Below are 22,496 nucleotides of genomic sequence, written 5' to 3'. Positions count from 1 at the left end.
AGCTAAATTAATAACTTTTTTACAACAAAAATGAACCATCACTGAACTTACTTAAGCAAGACTATTTTCTTCTAGTAACAAACTTTTTTTGCAATATTTTCCTGTTATCATTGTTATCACCAAGTGCAATACAAAGCGTTGGATGCAGTGGTGTAAAGCACGCCGCCACTGGACTCTAGGGGACCTAGGGGATCTAACCGCATAGTCTAAAGCGCACGGCGCAAGAGCACATAGGGTGAGTCCGAATCCACTTTTGCTAGGTTAACGACGGTAAAAATGGTCAGCGCGCATGGTCTAAAAGGGCTGTCCCTATTCTCTTAATGAGTAATGGGTGTATTTTGAGCGTAGCGTGAAATAAACCAACCAGTGTCATCTCCCATTCCCTTTAAAAACCAGTTGGTGGTTAAAGCGCGCGAGCAGACCATCTGTACATTTGCTCAACTATTAAAGGTGGGATACTTTTTTCTAATGAAAGAGTGCCTTTCTTTGTGATTTTAAAATAACTGAAGGAAACAGCTCACTTTCAGCAGTTATTTTTGTTATTTGTTAGGGTGAAATTCCGGATTCAGCCCAGGGCCGCTTTTCCCAAAAGCGTTGTGGGCATAGGGTAGGGAAACGCGGCCCTGGATTATTCAGATTTTCATAGAAGTCATTGGTGGTTGAGAAACGCAACCATTTTAGTTATTTAGGGTCAAGATTTTTTTACGTGACTACAGAAAAATCGTTAGACTAGAAACCAAACATCCATTGGGTGTCTGACTGGGTGTCATCAACCTAGCGTCTGACGTCGACAGTTCCAGACTCGATGACGATACTGTGAGGGATCACATAAGTAGCTTCAGCTTTGTGTTTTTATTTCTGGAAAATAGTTTAATTTAATATTTTAAAAAATATTTTGGAATAATGCGAATAGGTGATAATAACTTACAGCATTCCAGCTGATCTGCCACATCCCGTTGCAAACTGGACAACGAATTACTACTTGCAGACATTTTCTTTGAAAACTCTCCTCTCTATCACTTAGCTGGCCTGACGATTCTCTGCGTGAGCTCTCAACCACTGATGCACTGAAGCTACACCAGGACCTCCTTCCTCATTTCCATGTTATACACAGAAAAGTACAAATAAATGAATGCATAAATGAACAAATAATCTAAAAATAAACAAATGCATAAATAAATGGAAAATAAATAAAATAATAAATAAATAAAATTTAAAAGAATAAAAATACATAAAACAATGAAAGCAAAAAAATAATAAATTAGGGGAAATAATAATACAAAAATAAATTTGATTAAAAATGAGTCATATTTATTTTATCAAGTCATTTAGTCCTTTATTTATTTTCCTATTATCACATTTATTCATCTACTTATCTATTTATTTATTCATTTTTAATTTCTGCAGGTTTGGTCCTCCATACTCCCTTGTGTATCTGTGTAAGCACTCGTTGTAAATAGACATCTTTGAAACTCTTCACCATGTTTGTCCCATCAATGGTATAAAAGCAGAAGTGCATCCAAACTTTGAAATTAAAACGTGGTTGGGGCATCTATTATTTTACTCACACTGCTGTCCACCATTCCGTTAAAAACTAGGGATGTGCGTATCGACTAATTTGACAGTCGTTTGAACGAAAGTTTTGTCTAGACTAGTCACCTAGTCTCAAAGTAAAAAACTCTCTAAAGACTTGTGATAGTATGATCCATTTGAGCACTTAATCTATGAATCAAACTGTCAAATCCCATAATAAATGCCGCTAAACGCCGCACGAATAAAGCTCATTCTGATTCTGAAACGCAGAGTTATTTTTCCAGTGTTGAAGTGAATACATAGTACAGAGCCCGGGAAGTCACCTGTGGGAGAAAAAATAAACAATCCGTGGCGACGGTTTTGCAATCCGTCCACTCAGTTTATGAACCGTACTCACGAATTCTCAAACTGTTCCCTCGGTTTAACAAATCGTGCCCACGGATTAATAAACCGTACCCACGAGTTTCTAATCCGCGCTCTCAGATTTGTAAACCATGCCTTCAGTTTTTGCAATCTGTACCCACAAATTCATAAACCGTGCCCATGCTTTCGCAATCCGTTCCCACGGGTTTGTAAACTGTACTCACGGATTTGTGGCTCACCCTCATTTTAGAAGAACACCAGGAGGTGAAAGACACAAATTCTTTGCAAACTTGCATTGAGATCATGTTGAGATATTGAACATTGGAAAACTTTTCTGTGTACTTTTGTCAGGTAAAAAAAGTTTCAAGAGAATTAACAAATAACAGATTCTTGATTTTATTGCATTTTATAAAATGTCCCAACTTTTCTAGAAATGGGGTTGTATATAAGAATTCCAACATTCACTTAAACACACAGTTCAGTAAGCTTTCACAGAAGAAGTATTTTTACATTTCTGTGTTGATTTGGATTTTTAAATTTTATTTTGTAGTTCAAATTGTAATAATTTACCAAAATCTGGTTGTTACTTGAAAATGTTTTTGTTTCCTTTTACTAGTCTTTGTCTTTATACAGCCAATTTAACTTAGTGAAGACCCTGTCTGTGCACAAGTAAAATAAATACATTTGAAAAAGATGTTAAAGAATAATTTTATTACATTTTAATAAATGTTGCTACTTTGTCTACGTAGGCTATAGCAAATTTGCACACATATTATCATTTGTACACATGTTGCAACAGTGTGGGTGGGACATTTGTAGCTGACAGATGTTGGTATATTGTAATAAAATGTTGGCTTTGCAATACAAACAGTCTATGAGAAATTTAAGGAGATGCAAAAAGGGTTGCACCCGTCCTCAATCTCCCCCTAATGTTGAAGCTCAAAACAGTTCAAAACCAAATTGTTTTTGTTTTTTTAAAGATGATCAAGTGATTCAAGATTTTCTTTACGTAAATTGCAGTTTTAATTATCATTACCAAATTTAGAAGTGAAATCTTTAGCAGGAGGTCTTTTGTTTTGCCTCCAGGAAGCGCCCTGATGTCATGACGTCGACGCCGGGACTCCTCAGTCGGCTGTTATTCCACAGGGAAAAGGTGTTTTGTTTTTGAGCCTTTCAGTATCTAAGGTGTGTTAAACAATCGGGTTTCAACTAATGCATTTCACGTGGTAATATTACTTTTGCTCATTTTGCGTTGGTAATATGAAATTAATGTATTCAACATAATATTGTAATGCTTTAGTTGCTGTCTCTCGTAAATAGCGCCAAGTTGTATTGTTTTCCCGTGTGAAGCGCATCCACGCACGAGGAACAGTTACAGATCAGTGATTTACTTTTTCTACTCCTTTCTATTGAGAAAAGTAAAATATTCTTCGAGAAAAGTAAAGTTAGAAGGAAAAAGCTTCGTGACATGGACATAAAGGTGGAGTTTATTAAAGAGGAGCGTGAAGACATGAGCGATCCCGAACCCTGCAGAGTGAAAGACGAAGAAACTGAGGAACAAATAGGTTGGTGTTATTATGAGTTGCTCAATAACTGTTGTGGTACTTTACAGTACATTTACATTATATTGTGCATTTGAGAGCATTCAAGCTTCAGGGAAAACGGTAACAAAACTTTAGATTTTTTTGACCACATTTGACTTGTGTTGCGTTCAAGTCCTACTGGGAAGTTCGTATTTACGAGTTGAGATGTCGTGTTTACTACATCCAGTGGTGTAGTCTACGTGATACGCAGGTATACCCACTAGAAAAGGCCAAGGATTTGCGTATACCCACTTAAAAAAAGCGTGAGGATACGTATCAACTTCGTTTTGTGTCAGAACTTTCACACTTTCATTCATAAATTCACCCCGTCTGTGTTTGCGAAGCGACGGATCATATCGCGGAATCCAGTCACAAATGGAACGTGCTATATAAAGCAGAACGTCACGGAATTTGGCTATTTTTGAACGAATAAATCAAAAGTAGGGCTGTACAATGAATCAAATCTCGATATGGACTAGTGTCTATGAATATTAAAGCTAAAAGAGACTGCAATTGTTCTACGCGTCTCTGGGAATGAGCGCTCAGTGTGTGCTCCACTACACACACACACACACAGAAGCACGCGTGACTCACGCTCGTGGTGTTTTCAGCGTTTCACTGTATTGAGACATGATGTAAGCTACACATGTGCATTTCATCGCAGAGCTGCTATGAGAGTCACTTGATGAGAATTTCACCATTTCATTTGATAAAACTATCGTCATTCATTCGTTTCATATACACACAGAAACTGTTATGTCTTTACGACAACCTGTCAAAATAAAAGTTCTGTATAACTTGAAGAAATTATAACAGAAATATATTACTATTGCACAGAGTATACTTCAGGCCTAATAATAATAATAATAATAATAATAATAATAATAATAATAATAGTTTATTAAAACACACAGAAACTCAAATGTCTACAACCCACCAAAATAAAAGTTTGTTCTAACTCAAATTAATTAGAAAGAAATTGCACAGTAAAATGTATTTTAAAATAAAAAAAAATTTCAAAAACACCATTTCTAAAAGTAAATTTGTATTTGTGCCTATAATGCTTTAAAAAAAATTGTTGAAAATTGTCAGCTGATAAAACCTGTGCTTCAGGGACCGTATTCATATAACATCTAAGGCTAAAGGTAGCTCTTAACTGAGTTAGATGGTGATTAACACTAAACAGTAGAAAATCAGTCCAGTCTCCCCAGCTGTAAATGTCATTGGCTGTTAAAGTCTTGTGTTGCTTATAATAAATTGACATGTTGATAACACTTAGTATTTCATAATGCTCTCAATTACATGTCGATGCATACTGTATGCATTAGTGAGTGTGGTGGTGCTTATGGGGTGACGCTCTGGGATGGGTGAGTATGCGGCGGGGGGGGGGCGGGGGGGGTTATATTAGAGTATACTCACTACAAAAAACTAGACTACACCACTGACTACATCATGTGTGCTCAAGTCCCTTTCGTTGGTGTGTACCAAGCGGCAACCTCCCCGTCTCTCTCTTGAAACCAACACGGAAGTGAGTTAAACTGCAATTCGTTGACTGGCCGCTTGAGGCTGTTGTCAGAAGTGAGTCAAATCTGTATCTCCTCCATGTTAAAATGCCAAATTTTACAGCAGAAAAAAACGTGTTTAAAGCCTGGTGTCTGTATGTGGATTTGGTCTATACAGCTCATTTTGCCCTTCATAACAACTGTGAGGGGGGTGAATTATTTTATAACTCGTCCGTTTAGTTGATTAATATTTAAATTTAAGGGTGTGGCCAAGCTACTTGAGTGACAGATGGATTGCCGCTGTCAGTGCTAGCCGTTTGTCTGCTGTTACTAGCCGTCACTTCACCACAGCAATGTTAGCTGCTGAACTTGCCATCTCTGCAGTGTTTGTGCTTTTTTTCGGGATTATTATTTCATACAATTTAATACTTGGGTAACGTTACAAAGCCCACGTCTTTGGATTCCGTCGTTATCGTTCGAGAGAAAAACCAGAGCTGTATTTCAGTTGTTTTCCTCCGTGAACATGCACTAATGGATGTCTGGCAATTTCGTTGCTTTTTGGGGTTTTCAAATTTAAAACGTCAATAAATGCTCGTTCGTTCTGCTCTCACGGAACAGATGGATTATAATATGCTTATGTAAGTTACCGTCAGATGAAATCATGCAGGCGTCGGCGCTTTCTCCGTCCGTGCAATAAATGCACATGAATGAGCGCGGATTTTCTAGCGCATTTACTTGCACTTCAAAGGCAATATATCTATGGTTTAACGGTTAAACCATAACCCATTTGAGAGACGGCCAACATCAGAATTTAAAATGGACTGAATAAGCTCTCTACGAACTTGAGCGATGCCGCGCTGACGGACCATGAAAGAGTGACTGACATGTATGCACATAAATCACCTTCATACACAAACACTCTCGAAGTAATACACAGTCTCACTTGTAGCCATGTCTTTTAACTATTATAATATTTCGAAGGGCAAAAATAGGAACGTTTAATTGGCTTTACATCATCAGCTAACTCGATCACGTCGAGCTAGGTGATTTCAGATAGCCATAGCCCAGCTCCTCAGCTCCACTCACGCTCCGCCTGTTTGCCTATTTTCTGTTATCCGGGAGTGACGCAAAGCCAAGATGGCGACGGCCGACTCCGCCCACTTTAGGCTTCAAAAATGCTCTTCAGAAACCTACGGGTGACGTCACGGACACTACGTCCATATTTTTTTACAGTCTATGGTGTGTACCTTATCTTGATTAACTACACAAAAATACAGCAAGGTTTTTGTACTCCTAGAAAATGAAGAACAAACAATGTGCATCAGGTGGTTTGCTTTCTAACATTTTTTTTATTAATTTATGAAGCCACTGTAAGCTTTATTGTTACATAATTTGTTTTATTGCAATGCTATTATTAGGCCTATACTTTGTTTTTATTTGCAACAAAATAAGCGAATTCCCGGCACAAAGTGTTTTTTTATTTATTTATTTATTTATTTATTTTGCCTGACTATGTCACTGCTAAATACCTACAAATATTGTGGTACACCACATTCTGACTGAAATGCCCCCAACTTGTAAAAATCAGGGCTTAAAGAAAATCCTGAGCATCCCACTCATATTTACGACTTTGTGGTAGCATTCATGTGCTTTCAAATCGTAAATATGATCTTTTCGACAGGACATGAAGACACCTTTAGAAAAGTGTTTCTCCGACTGTGGAATATTACCACCAGTGGGAAAAATCATTGGACTGATACAGAGTGTGAATGTCGCCTTAGCAGGGGCGTAAATTTCATCTAAATGTTGGGGGGGACAATAAACATAACATTCCTCACGAGCAATTTTTTGAAGGGGACACCAATAATATAGGCAAAATTGTACTTTCTATGGATATGTGTGTACACAGAGGAAAGCCTTAACGCTATTATTAGTGTAGCTAGACCGTTCCATTATCCTTATTCTCAAAGTTTCTCTCTGGTTCATTGAAAAAGCTGACTAAATTGACCAAAATATTCTTCATTGGTGTGCAAAATTGACAAAAAAAAAATGATGGTTGATGATTAATTCAGGGATTTTATCGATAACGATAATTAGACAATATTTTGCTGAGTGTGTTATTGTGCTGGTAACTTGGCATGTTTAGGACTGCCGAGGACAGCCGACTCCTAAAGTTTTTGATATTCTTCATATTCTGTGTGGCGGTTCAGTTCACAGCAGTGACAGAAATAATTTTTCCAATAAGTTTCAATAGATTTTTACCTTCATTGGCATTTTTACCTTTATAAATGTATTTTTAAACCTAAATATATGCATGCATCATCTTTTGTGTCAATTTCATACATTAAATTAAATTATAATAATAAGTCACAATAGGGCTGTTACCAATCAAATTAAATAATATCAACAAAATCTTTGCAATGGAGAGGAAACACAAAAGTTGCATTTGAAATGGCATTTAGATTTTACACAGACATAAATAATGTTTTGTTTAAAACATAAAACGTTGAATATTGATATGTAAAATTATTTAAAACATGAAAAGATACTTTAAATGTGAAATTAAAACCGCCAGTAGGTGGCAGCAATTCATTGTTAATGAGTGAGTCATTGCTATTCAACTGATTCGTTCAAAAAGCTGATTCATAATTCAGTAAGGAAATACCTCAGTGTTTCTCAGAGACGCAAATACAGTGCTTTGGCTTAGTTTTCAACTATTTTCGTTGGCGAAATAGAGTTAAAACAGGCAATATGGTGTCAAAGTAAACTTTTCAATTATCAATTTATTAAATCACAGTTATTATCATGTTAATATCTGGAGAAAAACTGCACTCTTTGTGTGATATATTAGATTAACTATATTAAATGATATAAACTGACTAAATCACACAGTGAAAGCGTGAAAATCTAAATGCGCACCCGCACTTGTCTAATCTACAAGACTACACAAGGTGTATGCGTACACTCTTTGGGTGTGTGTGTGAAGGAACGGTTTTAAACAATCTAGGTAACGTTTAACGCACAGACTGTATAAAACAAGGTTATAATCGCCAACATAGCGAGGCGGACTACATCGGTGACAAAAGTAAGTGATTGGTTATCATAACATTTTATGTCAATGATTTATTAATGACGCAGACGCAGCATATTCTGTATTAAAGAGAAAATAATCACTTCATCCGAGGTTTAAAGTAAATAAAATAGCCTTGACTTACTGGAGTTTATTGGAGTTGTTTGTGATGAGGTAAAAGGGGAGCGGGCAGTGGACCGAAGCACTGAGGCAAGGGAGGGGGACTCAAAATTTTAAAACGTTTATTTGTATTTGCCCCGTTTGCATTTTTATTGTTTTACTACTTAAACAATTATTTTAAGTATATATCATTATATTATTTACAATACACATATTTTAATTATATTTTTAGGTGGGGACAACCCTCAGATAGGGGGGTCCTGACCCCCCCGACCCCCCCGCGATTTCCGCCTATGCGCCTTAGTGAAAAAAATTACACTACTACATAATAATAGTTATAATATTAATAATCCCATGACAGGAATAACCATATATTGTAAAACAAATGCACTGAAAAAATAAAGGAGGGTCATTAAAGCGGTAATGTTTGCACTTAGGTTTTATTACGCATTTAGGAGAGTATTGCAAGAACCTGCTTACATTAACCTTACTTTCGAAAAAAAAAAGAAATAAATACAATCATGGTTTTTCATGAAAAATTATGTTAGAATTGTAGGCCTAAAATACCTTCGGTATCAGCTTTTTTTCTTCAATGGTGTAATTAATACAATTACAATTCATTTGGTTTGTCGGGATTTATGTGTTCATAATCAGTAAAAAAAAAACTCTTCTAACAAGAATAAACACATATGAACAATTAAATTATTATTGTATTATTAATTATTTTTATATCTTGAAACTACCCAAGCAGTGTTTCGCGCTCAGATGTGACAGCTGAATTAATACATTACCAAAATGTGATTGCAGAATATATTTTAATTATCCATCAAATTGTCATTTTCTCCTTACTGCCTTGCGAGTTAACAATAATGCCTGACCAGTAAATTACTTGGTGAACAAAGAAAACATTTTGGCTTTAGGGATTGGAATTAGTTAATGCCTAAAAATGTAAAAGTTTTACCTTATAAATAGAATTTAGTTTAATTTTAAAATTCGTCGCCGGAGTGAATTGGAACAGGATTTATTGAAAATATTTGAAAAAATATAAGTGTTTCTTAAGTAAATACTTTTTAATGGCATGTCAACTTTCCATTCCTCCGCTGCGTGATTCTAGTCAGCGCTGGATTCTAGGCACCACCGGATTGTTGTCAGCGTGAAACACATTTTTGAGCACGTGAATGCTGATTCTTGTCAGCGCTGGATTCTAGTCAGTGCTTGAGCGCTGGTCTATGACTGGAAATATAATAAAGTCGTTGCAAAAGTAACGATACATAGCTTAGGCTACATGTCGCATTAAACTGGAAGAAGAATCACAACAAGCGTATCGGTGAGAACACTCATTTAAACAGCATATACACACACCCGAACTTGACTGCACATCATATTTTTGACATTATTGATACTACTTTCAATCGTAATGCAATATTGAAATGAACACAAAAAACCTGCCTAGTGCCTAGTACCTACAACACTGACGGTGGACTTGCGGTCAGGAGTAGAGCGGCTGCGGACGTATTCATTCACGCGTACCAGAGACGCGTGTGCACACACAATATGACACTCTGCGCATATGTTTTACAACATAATTTAACATAAACATAGTCCTAACACTTTTTAAATAGCCCACTTAAAGTGTTTATTACAAATAAATTACTAAATGCTTAAAATTAATAAAAGTAAATGAACAAAAATTTGCGTTACATATTTAAACTTGTGAACGCCCCCCTTTCAAAAATCTTGCTTCCAACGCCCCCCGTTGTTCTTTGAACGCCCCCGTTGAGAACCACTACTCTAGCGTCTGTAATTATTAAAGCTAAATAAGAGTACTATTTAAATAAGAAGTCTGCATGCTCTGCTCGTCTCTGAGTGAATGTGTATACATACTCAAGCATGTTAGATGCTTGAGGTGTTTTTAGCGTCTGCCGTCTCACTAAATAAGGAGTGAACACATGAACTCTGAGTCACTTCACTACTCACTTTTCACCAGTTTATTTGATAAAACTACACACACAGAAACTCTAATGTCTTCACGACAAACCGTCAAAATTAAAGTTTGTTTTAACTTGAAGAAATTATAAACTTGAAATTATAATAGAAAAATATTACTCTTGTAGAGTAGAATGTTCTGAAAATGATTTGATTAGATTTTTGGCTATACTTTATATCAGAACTTGAATTGAACTTTATTCTAAGAGCTTGTGACTTAACCTCATAACTCGAGTGGATCCTCAAACTGTCGGCAAAACCTCATACAGTAGATCCACCCGCCTCAATCGTGAATGAAGTTATAATAATTAATTTATAATTATAAATATGGTTGTTTGAATTGAAGGACAGCATTTTCTTTATTTAAAACACGATGTGTGTAAAGACTAATGTTTTATGTTTTTGAGAAGCGGAGAAGAGTGTCTTAGGCCACATCCACACGTAGCCAGAGCTTTCCCTATCCGATCTTTTTTTTCATCGTTCTACATTTTTTTTCCTTAAACACGGCGTCGTCTCAAGAAATATCTGCGTACACACGAAACCACTGAAACGACTCAAAACGATGTAGTATACATGCCAGACCAGTGTGTAGCGCTGTAATTCTGTCACAGATGCACTAAAAACAGAGAAGAAGACTTGGAGCATGCACATAAACCTTGCTCGCTGCATACAATAATAATAGGCTCAGTAGCTTTTTTTTTTTTTTTTACCAAGAACTTTATTGAACAATATAAACAACCATAAATGGTCTGGTACAAAATATGTAATGTCTTAATCAGACAACAGACAAGCATCATAGCATAAGAAAGAAAATGTAAATAAGCGTTCCTGCAAAATTAGCCAAAAACATCTAAAAAAAAGGCCTACCCAAATTAAATTGCATGCTGTTCTTGAACCATTTGGAGTATATGCATATTTTGAAAGGGGACACTTTGAGGTTTGTTCCCAAACAGTCAGAATCACTGTAAGTCTTACTGGTATTGAGTAATAGAACTTTGAACACACTGAAAAAGGGAGGGGGGGGGGGATCTGTGTAAACAGATGCCTGCAGATAACTACAGCTGGGAGCTATTAGCTGGAAAACACAATGGGATCACAGCATGAAGCCTTACCAAACCCAGTTTAAAATTTTATAACAATACCTTAGAAAATGGGTGTTTTACACATTTATCTAAGTTTATGTCTAGGCGCTTCCCAAAAAAGGCCTCTTGGAGACTCCAAATGGCCCTTTTTAACCACAGACACATAACATGCTGTTCTTGAATGCTTTACTCTACATTCATAATTTTGGGCTCTAATGAAAGGTTACACTTAGAGCTATTATACTCCTTATCCAAGTTTACTGTCAGTAATTGCTGACACATAGTAACTGAAGCATAAACACATTATAGTGTTTTCTTCAATTCTTGAAACCAAACTTTCTACAAATAAAGAGACAAAACAAGTGCTATGGTATTAAAACACTTTAATATTAGAACTCACACTATAAAAAAATATATATATATATATATATATGAAGAGTTCAGATGCAAAAGCTTCTAAGTGCCATATGAAATTTATATTTAAGTTCAGTAATTTCACTTAAATGGCAATGAAAATTAATATACAATAATAATATAATAATATACAAGCTTGATAAAAATGATCATTCTAGAAGAAAATTTCAGATGGCACTTAGAGGCTTTTGCATCTGAACTCTTCATACATATGTATGTGTATATATGTGTGTGTATATATATATATACTAGGGCTGGGTAAAAAAATATCGATTTCTGGATTTTAATCGATTCTCATTTTTACGAAACGATATCGATTCTTAAATCCCAAGAATCGATTAGTCATCCTGTTTTCAGTTGATGAATGAATGGAACATTGTTGCACGCATCCCATCCAATAAATCGCAATAATCTTTGTGCTTTGTTATTATTGATATGAAACAAAGTATCAGATTTCAAATTACGTCTATTTTATTACGAAATTCAAAAACATAATTACCGGTTTGGCGCTGTGGCGTGAGATCGCTCTGGCGCAGCTCAGCTCAAGAGAAGCAGCAGCGTGAGCGCACATGATCTTCTCTTCCGCCTTAATAACACCAGTTACAGCGCGAAATAAACATGAATGAGCATCTGCAAGTGTGTTAAAAGGTAGAGTACAACTTATCGAAGTCCGTATCATGTCACATGGAATCGCTCAATCAGTTTCAACCTTGGAAAGACATTAGTAAACAATGTCATGTAACGTCACATTTACCTCAGAAAAAACATTATCCAGTGACCATAAACTCGTTAGTCAGCTAGAAAAAATAACTCTAGAGAGGAGCATTTTGTTAAATATATGCACCATATTACATATTCATTATAATTTTTAATGTTCTTCAATATTTAATGCATGTTTGAATAAATCTGGAAAGTTTATGACAGCCACCATTTAAATTTGTATATAATTTCATATAACTTTATTATTATAAAAAATAATATAATATAATAAAATTTTCTCAAGGAAAACAAATCTCTTAACTATTATTGTAAACTATGGGAGTCAGTATAGCCTACTATAATATTGAAGGTAAAAATTAACTGATTTGTATACAAACACTTAAAATAATTTGCCATGCTTTGTACCTGATATCCAAAATAATCGATATTGAATCGAAATCGAATCGAATTGCAAGCTTGTGAATCGAAATCGAATCGAATTGTGAAATTTGTGTCAATACCCAGCCCTAATATATACACACATGTATGTATTTCAAACGATTTACAAATAATATTTTTCAGAATCAAAGAAAATATCACTTCCAGGGGCACATCTGGTACTCAAACAAAACTATGGGTGCTCTACAACAGATCCCAGCTAACATTTTTCAAAGGTTATTAGCAACATGTCAATCATTATAGCAGTGACGATTTGGAACAAAGCACAAAGGCACATCACAGGAGGAGCACTTTATTGGTGTCTTTGCCTGACAGTGTCTGCACCTCAGACGACCCCCAGTGCTGTGTCCAGTGATATGCACAGGCTTGTGATGTGCTGTGAGTGGAGTGGGTGATGGAGCAGGTCTGCCAGCTGCCAGCTCCTCAACAAGTGTCTCCCTAAAGGCCTTCTGGTGCATGGGTACCTCTCCTTTACCTTTAGTGATGTCCTTGTAGATAAGGAAGGCATTCACAATAGCAATGTCCATGAAGTGATAAAAAAATGTCTTGTGGATGACTTTGTAATAACTTATTAGGGCATCAGATAGGTCCACTCCACCCATGCACCTGTTTGGACATAAAAAAAAAACAACAACATTGAGATATTTTATTTCATTTCAAATAGCATAAAAGATTGATTATATAATACATACCGGTTGTACTCCTTCACTGCTGGTGGAACAGAGATGTCCTTCAACACCCAGTGCCCATCTGGATCTGTGACTCTCCTCTGAACCGTGTCCCCCGCATGGGCTGTGTGGAGTGTGGGACACATGAACACGTCCCTTGTGTCTCGCCACTGGACAAAGAGGAGGGAGTCCTTCCGGATCCATCTTATACTCTCACGGGGAGATTTAAAGCCCAGAACATTGATTTTTGTTTTTGGAAACCCAATTCTGTTTAAGCGTATGGTTCCACACGCCCAGATCCTCTTCTGAAGGAGGTCGCAGAAAAGAGAGGGACTGGTGTAGAAATTATTTACAAACAACTTGTAGCCTGTGCCAAGCAACTGTGTGTCAAGAAGCTCCATCACAGACTCATAACTGAGCCCCTTGCCACTGTTTCCTTGCAGCTTCACTTCATATAAAAAGAAGTCCCAAGTGTACCCATTTCTTGAGTCTGCAAGAACAAAAAGTTTGTATCCCCAGCGAACAGGCTTATTTTTCATGTACTGCTTTAGCCCGATACGTGCTTTTGAGGCAACCATCCTGTCATCAATGGAAATTTCTTGGCCAAGTTCCTTTTGCAGGCATCCCTCATCTCCATGTACAGTGGCTTTATTTTGCAGAGGTGATCAAATTGTGATGTTCCTCTTCTCTGCTCATTAGCAGTATCATCCACCCTGCTACTGAGGTGAAGGGAGCGGCAGATCCGAAGAAACTTCTTTCCTGTGATAACCTTTTTTGGGAACGGCAAGCTGTAGAGATTACCCCCTCGCCAGAAATCCGTTATTGCAGGGAGTTTCACAATACCCTGGCCATGAATGCAAAAATATCCTGTAAGGCAGTGGTTCCCAAACCTGTCCTGCCGGCACCCCAACACTGCACATTTTCTTTGTCTCCCTAATCAAACACACCTGATTCAACTCATCAGCTCATTAACCCATGTGATAATGAGCTGATGAGTTGGGGTGCCGGCAGGACAGGTTTGGGAACCACTGCTGTAAAGTAACGTCAATCCACGGGTTGGATGGCTTTGAGTAGTGAGTTGATCCAAAGTCATTAGTGTTTTTAATTATTGTCTGTAACAAGGTGTTTGAAATTTTTCTTTTTGGAAAAACTGGAGAACTGTATAGGTTGCTGTACGAATGAGCTGAGGTCCTGGTGCATTGGTGGGTCTGAAGGTAGGCTGTGGTGGTGTCACGTCTGGAATGTCAACATCATTCCATCCATCTTCAGAAGTGCTAGATGACATTTCAACTTGACTGCTGCTGCCAGATCTCCCTCTGCCTCTCCCCCTCCCTCTGCCTCTCCCCCTCCCCCTCCCTCTGCCTCTCCCCCTCCCCCTCCCTCGTCCTCTGCCTCTCCCTTTTATTTTGATTAGTTGATTAATCCTTTAGTTAACCTACCAATAAATAATAACCATAACTTCAGCCATTAATCTTTTAATGTTTTATTCAAACATTTTCTCATAAAATACTTTACAATAAAAAAAATCCCAACATAAAAATTAAAGTGGAAATAATTAAAAGGCATCTATCAGTACTACAAATGTCCATGAGCTGCGTCCACAGTCATTGTTTGACAACAGAATTTGGTTACAGGTTTGAGTCTTGAATTTTTTTTCATTCAGCTGATTAAAGTAGCGGTTCCACTTTATTTCGATAGTCCACTTTAGACATTCTACTAACTATAAGTAACTTTTCAACTACATGTCAGCTCAATCTCATTAGAGTATTAGTAGACTGTCAGTAGACTTAGGTTATAGGTTAGGTGTTAGGGTTAAAATAAGTTGACATGTAATTGCAAAGTGTCTCTTTACAAATTTCCCCTAGAGTGGTTGAGCCCAGGTCCAAACCCAATATAGTCTTGACCTGAAAAGTTTCTGACTTAGAATAATTTGGATATTTTCCTGCTTTTATGATTTTCTGACTCAGACAGAGAAAACATCAAAATGCATCTAAAATGACCATAACATTGATAACATAACATAACAATGACCTTTGTGCACAATAAAGATCAAATAAAAGAAACGGAAAGTTAATTTGTCTTTTGCTATCTATCTTTAATTTGGCTTCACTTTTTTGTATTTTTTGTTTCACCTTCCTTGAACTAATATTTGTCAATTTTATGTTACTTCTAGGCCTGATGAAAGAAGTGAAAGAGGAAAGTCAAGAACTGAATGAAGTGGAGGACAACTTTCATTTCCAGATACCTGAAAATTTCGTAACTGAAGAACCTTTTAGTAACCTACAGTCTGAGCATTTCTCACAAAAAGGACACCTTGGGGATCACATAAAAAAACAAACCAGAAAGAAGACTTTCACATGCCCTCAATGTGGTAAGAGTTTCAGACATAAAGGGCACCTTAATGTTCACTTAAAAATTCACTCTGAAGAGAGAGCTTTTACTTGCTTTCAGTGTGGAAAGAGATTTACAGATGAAGAAAAGCTTATGCGTCACATGAAAATGCACACTGGAGAGCTTTTCTCATGTAATCAATGTGGAATGAGTTTCATTAGTAAATTAACTCTTCAGAATCACATGAAAACTCACTCTGGAGGGAGGCCTTTCTCATGCCAACAATGTAATAAGAGTTTCAGTCATAAAGGACATTTTAATATTCACATGAGAAGTCACTCTGGAGAGAAGCCTTTCTCTTGCCCTCAGTGTGGAAAGAGATTTATTCATAAAGGACACCTTAATGAACACATACGAATTCACACTGGAGAGAAGCCGTTCACGTGCCATCAGTGCGGAAAGAGTTTCACACAAAAAGCAAGCCTCTCATGGCACAAGAGGATTCATACATATAAAGAACTTTTCACATGCCAACAGTGTGGGAAAAGTTTCACAAATACAAGAGAACTTAAGGTTCACTTAAGATTGCACACCATAGAGAGCCCTTTAACATGCCGTCTGTGTGGAAAAAGTTTCACAAATGAAGAAAAACTTAAGTGTCACATTGGAATCCACACTAAAGAGAATCATTACACATGCCATCAGTGTGGAAAGAGTTTCATTCATAGAGGACACCTTAATGATCACCTGAGAGTTCACACTGGAGAGAAGCCGTTCACATGCCATCAGTGTGGAAAGAGTTTCACACGTAAAGGAAGCCTTAATTGGCACATGAGAAATCACACAGAAGAAGAATTTCTTGCATGTCATCAGTGTGGAAAGAGTTTTACAAAGAAAAGAGAACTTAAGATTCACAGAAGTATTCACACTGGAGAGAAGCTGTTTGCATGCCATCAGTGTGGAAAGAGTTTCATTCATAGAGGACACTTTAATGTTCACACGAGGATTCACACCGGAGTGAAGCCGTTCACATGCCGTCAGTGTGGAAAGAGTTTCACACATAAAGGAAGCCTTACGTGGCATATGAGAAATCACACTGAAGAGGACATTTGGCATCAAAGTGGGGAGAATCTCACAAATAAAGAAAACCCTGAGAGTAACACAAGAATTCACACTGGAGAGAAGCCTTACACGTGCCCATTGTGTGCAAAGAGTTTCACTCGTCAAGTAACCCTTCAGAGTCATGTAGAAAGTCATTTTGAAGAGAATCCTTAAATAGGCCCTCGATGTTAAAAAAACAAAACAAAAAAAACCCATTTGATCAAGGGAACCCTTGGGAGAAACAAGGCAGGTTTTTTCTTTTACTACTAACACTTTATGAAAAATTTGTCTTTGGCTTGCTCACTGTGGGCATAACAAGAATTTGTTAATATATGAAAATTATATTTTTCATGAAGGTTTAAATGGAACTGTTAAATGATTACTCATGGAAGATATGCTATGAAACAATGTACATTATCATCAAACATGTAAATCATTGTAAATAAAATTGATTTGAATTGCATATTTTTCTCTTTGCATGTAATTATTTTCTGTTAAATTAAAAGGAGGCCTGTCAACAAATTAAAATAAAAGCAATTAATTTGAAATACTTGAATGTAGTTAATGCTTTAACAATTACAGTTCATTTTAATATCAAACTACATGTGCAAAAAGGTGGGTTCCTGCAACAAATCTTTTTGAATCACACTTAGTAGTAAAATGGATTGTGTTCACACCTAAAATTTTGGAGAAGGCAAAAAATGGATAATATTGCTTGCCTTACTTTTTCTACTCAACTCATTACCAAAACAGGTGTTGTGAATGTGGGATCTTGAGCTGAATTTGAATTTAGGTAGAAAACAACACATTATTCTGCAGAATTCTAAATATATTTTTAAGAGTTTTTGTAACCAAACAACTTTGATTCCTTTTGGCTTCCGTACAATGATTACCAACATTCTTCAAAATACTTTTCTTTTATGTTCCACAGGAGAAAGTCAGTCATACAGGTTTGGAATGGTCCATTATTGGGTGGACTATCCTTTTAACTAAATTTTACACATTAGCCTCCTTTAAGCCAATTCTTAAATTATGAATTTGGCCCAACTCGAGTGGGGAACCATCTGGCAAGCATCTGATATTGCATCATAAGTTTTATCACAACTCATGGAAGTGAGTTTTGGAGGGGAAACGCCATACTATCAGCCTTGCAGCCCAGCCTTTTGCACATCAAAACCATTTCCTGGCTGTTGTGCCATGTTTGTTTGCTTCATACCTGCTAACTCAGAAGAGGTGAAAAAGGTGACATGGTCAAAAAAAAATTTTTTTTGAGAATTTAAAGACAAAAAAAGACAACATTTGCTTCAAGTATAAAAGCACATTTATTAATACCAATTAAACTTTTTGGAACACCAGCCAAAACTTGGTCAAAATGTTTATTTCTTCTGTCTTTTTGCCTGCACAAGTCTTTCAAGTGCCCGTTTTCGCTGCTTAGCAATGTGTCTCTTTCTTGCTATTTGTTCTTCCTCTGTGGCTTCAAGCCTTTTCTCTGCAGCACTTGTAGTTGGCTGGCAGTGAACTCCATCCTCTTCTCTCGGACTCTCAGCAACTTCCTTTGTTGCTGGGCCTTGTCTCTTACTCCTGCAGAACTGATGTTGCTGCACAGCTTCTTGTCTACCTCCCCAAACTTATCATCCCTCCTGAACATCTCTATGGCACTCTGATTCCTGGACACCAAAGTGTACTTGACAGTCTGGATGGAACTGAATGTATCGATGTTCATGCTGGTGCGTCTTGGGTCTATAATGTCACCCAGCAGATTGAAGGACGATTCCACCAAGGGACCATGGAAGATGGACAAGGCAGCTTTTACAACTTGGCACAGGCCTGGATATTTTCCTGTTTTAAAGACTGAGGCCCACCATGTCACAATATCATCTATGTCTGTGAAAGTGGGCAGGGTCTGGTCCACACTATAATGAAGAATCTTCTGGTGAGTGGCAGCATGTGACTCAACATATGTGTGAGCTTCTTTCATTCAAACCCAGTCTGAGAGTGCCCTCTCACAACAGGATCTATGGCAGACAAACACTGCAGGGTCTTGCTCTGCAAAGACAGCTTTTTCTGCAGGTATTTGGCACATGTAATGTATGCCCTGGAGACTTGTTGAAGGAATGGCTTCAGCAGCTGAAACAGATCAACAACAAGCACACATACACTAGTGTACATATAATCATACAAACACAGCAGAGGCTCCAAATGAATCATTCCAGTTACTCACAGGGTGTTGTGGATGAGCCACTCTGAACCGATCCGCGTCTCGTCCAACATACATTTCTCTCGCAGGTAGCAGTTTGCCATCAAAGTCCAGAGTAGTCAGAGCTTTTGGCACTGGATTCAGGTGTTCAGACTGGACAAAGCAGGCAAGGAAGTTTGTGAAAACTTGCAGCTGTTTGTTGTGCAGTTTATGGATAAGTGTCTGACTGCCTAAGTAATTCTAAGTAATTATTCTCAGAGATTGCTATAATTTCTTTTTTGAGGCCAGCCACCACAAAATTGTTACATTTTTATCATCATAATCCAAATGTTCCAAATAATCATTCTGATTAGATAAAAAGCTTGATGGGATATGTACCATTCATTTGAGTTAAATTGTCAGTGGAGGACTCAATCTGTAACTCACCTGGAACAGCATGACATATTCTTTAAGGACTGGAAGCACTCCTGTATAAACACTTGAGGTGCAGCTCAGTTGTGGAGGCTTCATGCCACACTTTCTGAACCACCCTCTTCTTCTGGTCTTTTCCCAGCTGCGTCATTCCTGAAGAAAATAAATACATAAAATCAAGGGCTCTTGAAAATCATTTGGTTACCATAGTGCAGGTAGGCAATCAGAACCAAAGAATAACAACTGTAATGAGTTGCCTTTTTTGCTGAGGTCTTCGTGAAAGAACCGAATCTGTGTCTGTGCCTTTTCGCTTACGTTGTAATCAGCAAACAGCTGATGCAGGGGGTCCTTGTAGAGTGCCTTGTCTTCTCTGTCCATGAAGCCGTGGTAAAGGATCTTGTAGGCAGGAAGCAACCTCTGGGTGCTAATGGCAACATCATAAGCCGATAGCCAGCGGTGCTGAACAAACCTTTTGGGAGCTGAACCAGGAATGCTCATGAACTCACATATCTCTCCGAGGTACGTCAGCTGATAAAAAGAGACAATGGAACACATTTGTTAAGATCACTAAGGACTCACATGTACTTGGTGACATGCTGAAGACACACTGTAACTTTTACTGGGTAAAATTAAGTTTAGTGTAAAGGCAATCATTGTAGTCAGTAGCAGGCTGAAAAGTGCTTTATTAATGAATTTGAATGTTATTAGCTAACCTGGTCTGAGGCCCATTGATGATCTGAATGCAGGTCATTGAACAGCTTTTCAAGGTTGTTGCTGAAAGGAGCTGCAGCATTGTGAATATGGTGACAACTATCACCATCAACATCAAGAAGAGCTGTACAGTGGTTTTGTCGCACTTTTGTTTCCAACCCCATCTTACTGCCTCGCATAACATCACAGGAGTCCATCAGCATGCTGACAAGGTTGGACCATGGGCTGTTTTTATCCTTAAAGAACTTAGCAAGCAACTTCTCTAACTTGAGAGCGCTAACTTTAAGGACTTCAAAAGAGTGAAGGTGTTCCACATCAACAGTCTTCCGGTCAGGGTTGAAGTAACTAATCAGGATGGAAAGCACCCTTTTATCTCCATTGGTAGTACTCTCATCAAGGTTGATAGAAAATGGATACTTCTGTGAATTGTTAAAGATCTTCTCTGAAAATGTATAGCCCAATCCATGTACCATTTTGTAAGCTGCTGATGTGCGTAACAGCCTCAATCCACTCAGCGCTACTTTGTCTGCAGCCAGAGTTTGGGCCAGCTTCACCATCACAGGTGCAAAGGTAAAAGGAAGTGAATGTTCTGCAAGAGTAGCATGAACTATTGCCTAGACAAAAAATTAATAAAATAAATGTTATGTCATCAGTAAAACTTGCAAATGCTTTTTATTACAACCCTGTGACTATGGTTGAATATTTGTGAACTTTCATTGCTATTGTAAAGCTAGAGAAGCATCTATGTGTTTAAAATATGTATTTGATCTAGTTTAACTCTAGATGAATTGACTAAACACACTCTGTACAATTGGTCCTGATAATTTACTATGGCAAATGTCAAGTTGCCTATCAACAGTCATAATTTAGTGACCCAAAAACTACAAGGCTATTTAATCAATACACACCTCTGCATTAGCAATTTGCTGAAATGCAGGTACAGGCACCCTAACTTGCTCTCTCATGGCTTCAGGGCCCTTAGGATCAACTGCACTTTGGGTTGGGACTGGAAGGACACTGGTTGTAGTCATTATAGTGCACACTTTTTGCCGGTGCACCTCAGTTTTGCAGTGTGCCAAGAGGGCATGAGAACCTTTGTTGCTGTAATTAATTTCTTTCGAGCAGAGGCTGCATTTTGCGTACCCTGCCTTGTACATTTTTTTCAATCAACTCCTTTCACCTCTGTTTTGGCCTCAACCCTCAGCCAGGACCAGTTTCATCTGCACCTCAGCCCTGACTGTGCCACATAAATAACATCCTCCTCTTTGAGCTCTCTCATTCTGCAAAAAAATTGCCCAGATATCAGCTGGATTCATTCATGGCTCCTTTTTCATCAAATTTACAGAGGTCCTATTTTTTAATATTAGCTCACAGAACATCCTCAACACAATCTTACGATAAGTTAAAAAGGCTCAGTACTAGGACCGTTGCTCTTCACCCTGTACATGCTACCCTTGGGAGAGATCATGAGGAAACATGGCATTAGTTTGCACTGTTATGCAGATGATACTCAGCTCTATATTTCTTCACGCCCTGACGAATCTTACCAGTAATAAAAAATGTATAACGACAAACTTAGGACCTGTTTACACCTGGTGTTAAGTTAAGACCGGGGTAAAGCAAGGAAAACTACAATTTACCTCAAAGCAACATAATGAACAACACTCATCTCATTCGTGGAGGTGGAAAAACAAGTTATTTGTGACATGCAAGATTTATTGTATTCAAATTTAAATTTAAATGCAAAAGAAAAGGCATGAGAGTCGGCTGTTTTTGTCAATTTTAAGTTTTTAAAAATGTTTGCGATTTTAATATAAGTACATGGTTAAATATTTTACCACTTGCTTGAGCAACTTTATATATAAATCTATATAGAAATAGCATTGAATAATACGTTGTTTAAATTGTGTTTAAATGTGAATACGTCTATTAAAGAGTGTATATGTGTACAAAGAGAATTGCAATGCTGACAAAACTTTTTTTTTTATAAAAGTTGCTGATAACTTCTGTATTTGAAATAAAAATAGTGAGTAGGCCTATGTGTTTGTGGTACAGCCGTGGGTCAGTTACGCACTGCAAACGCAGCATATGTGAAAGCACCATAGCATGTGCTGCTCCTGCACCGCATACGCACTGCAACACGGAGTATGTGTGAAACGGGTGTAAAACCTTCTGAGTTTTCCAGAGGTAGTTGAAAACACATTCGACTGGATTGCTTTCGTAGTGTAAACGCTCATGTGATCGAATGTGTTCAAACAGCCTCAAA

The 22,496-nt window shown here is 37.4% G+C and overlaps 1 protein-coding gene across 1 annotated transcript; it reads left to right on the top strand.

The window, feature by feature from the left end:
* Nucleotides 1–2,996: 2,996 nt before the first annotated feature.
* LOC307161468 (uncharacterized protein) lies at nt 2,997–17,367 on the top strand. Its single transcript, XM_079876190.1, has 2 exons — nt 2,997–3,461; nt 15,653–17,367. The coding sequence occupies exons 1-2, from the start codon at nt 3,365–3,367 to the stop codon at nt 17,083–17,085; spliced, it is 1,530 nt and encodes a 509-aa protein (XP_079732316.1). The 5' UTR covers nt 2,997–3,364; the 3' UTR covers nt 17,086–17,367.
* The last annotated feature ends 5,129 nt before the right edge of the window (nt 17,368–22,496 follow it).

This window comes from Squalius cephalus (assembly GCF_949319135.1).
Source record: "Squalius cephalus genome assembly, chromosome: 7".
NCBI lineage: Eukaryota > Metazoa > Chordata > Actinopteri > Cypriniformes > Leuciscidae > Squalius > Squalius cephalus.
Note: the sequence above shows the minus strand (reverse complement) of the source record. Positions and strands in the feature narration are given on the sequence as shown.

Excerpts from the sequence above, each read along its gene's own strand:
- LOC307161468 (XM_079876190.1), top strand. The coding sequence starts at position 3,365 with ATGGACATAAAGGTGGAGTTTATTAAAGAGGAGCGTGAAGACATGAGC. Across the intron at positions 3,462-15,652 it reads AGAAACTGAGGAACAAATAG|GCCTGATGAAAGAAGTGAAA; the intron begins GTTGGTGTTATT and ends TGTTACTTCTAG.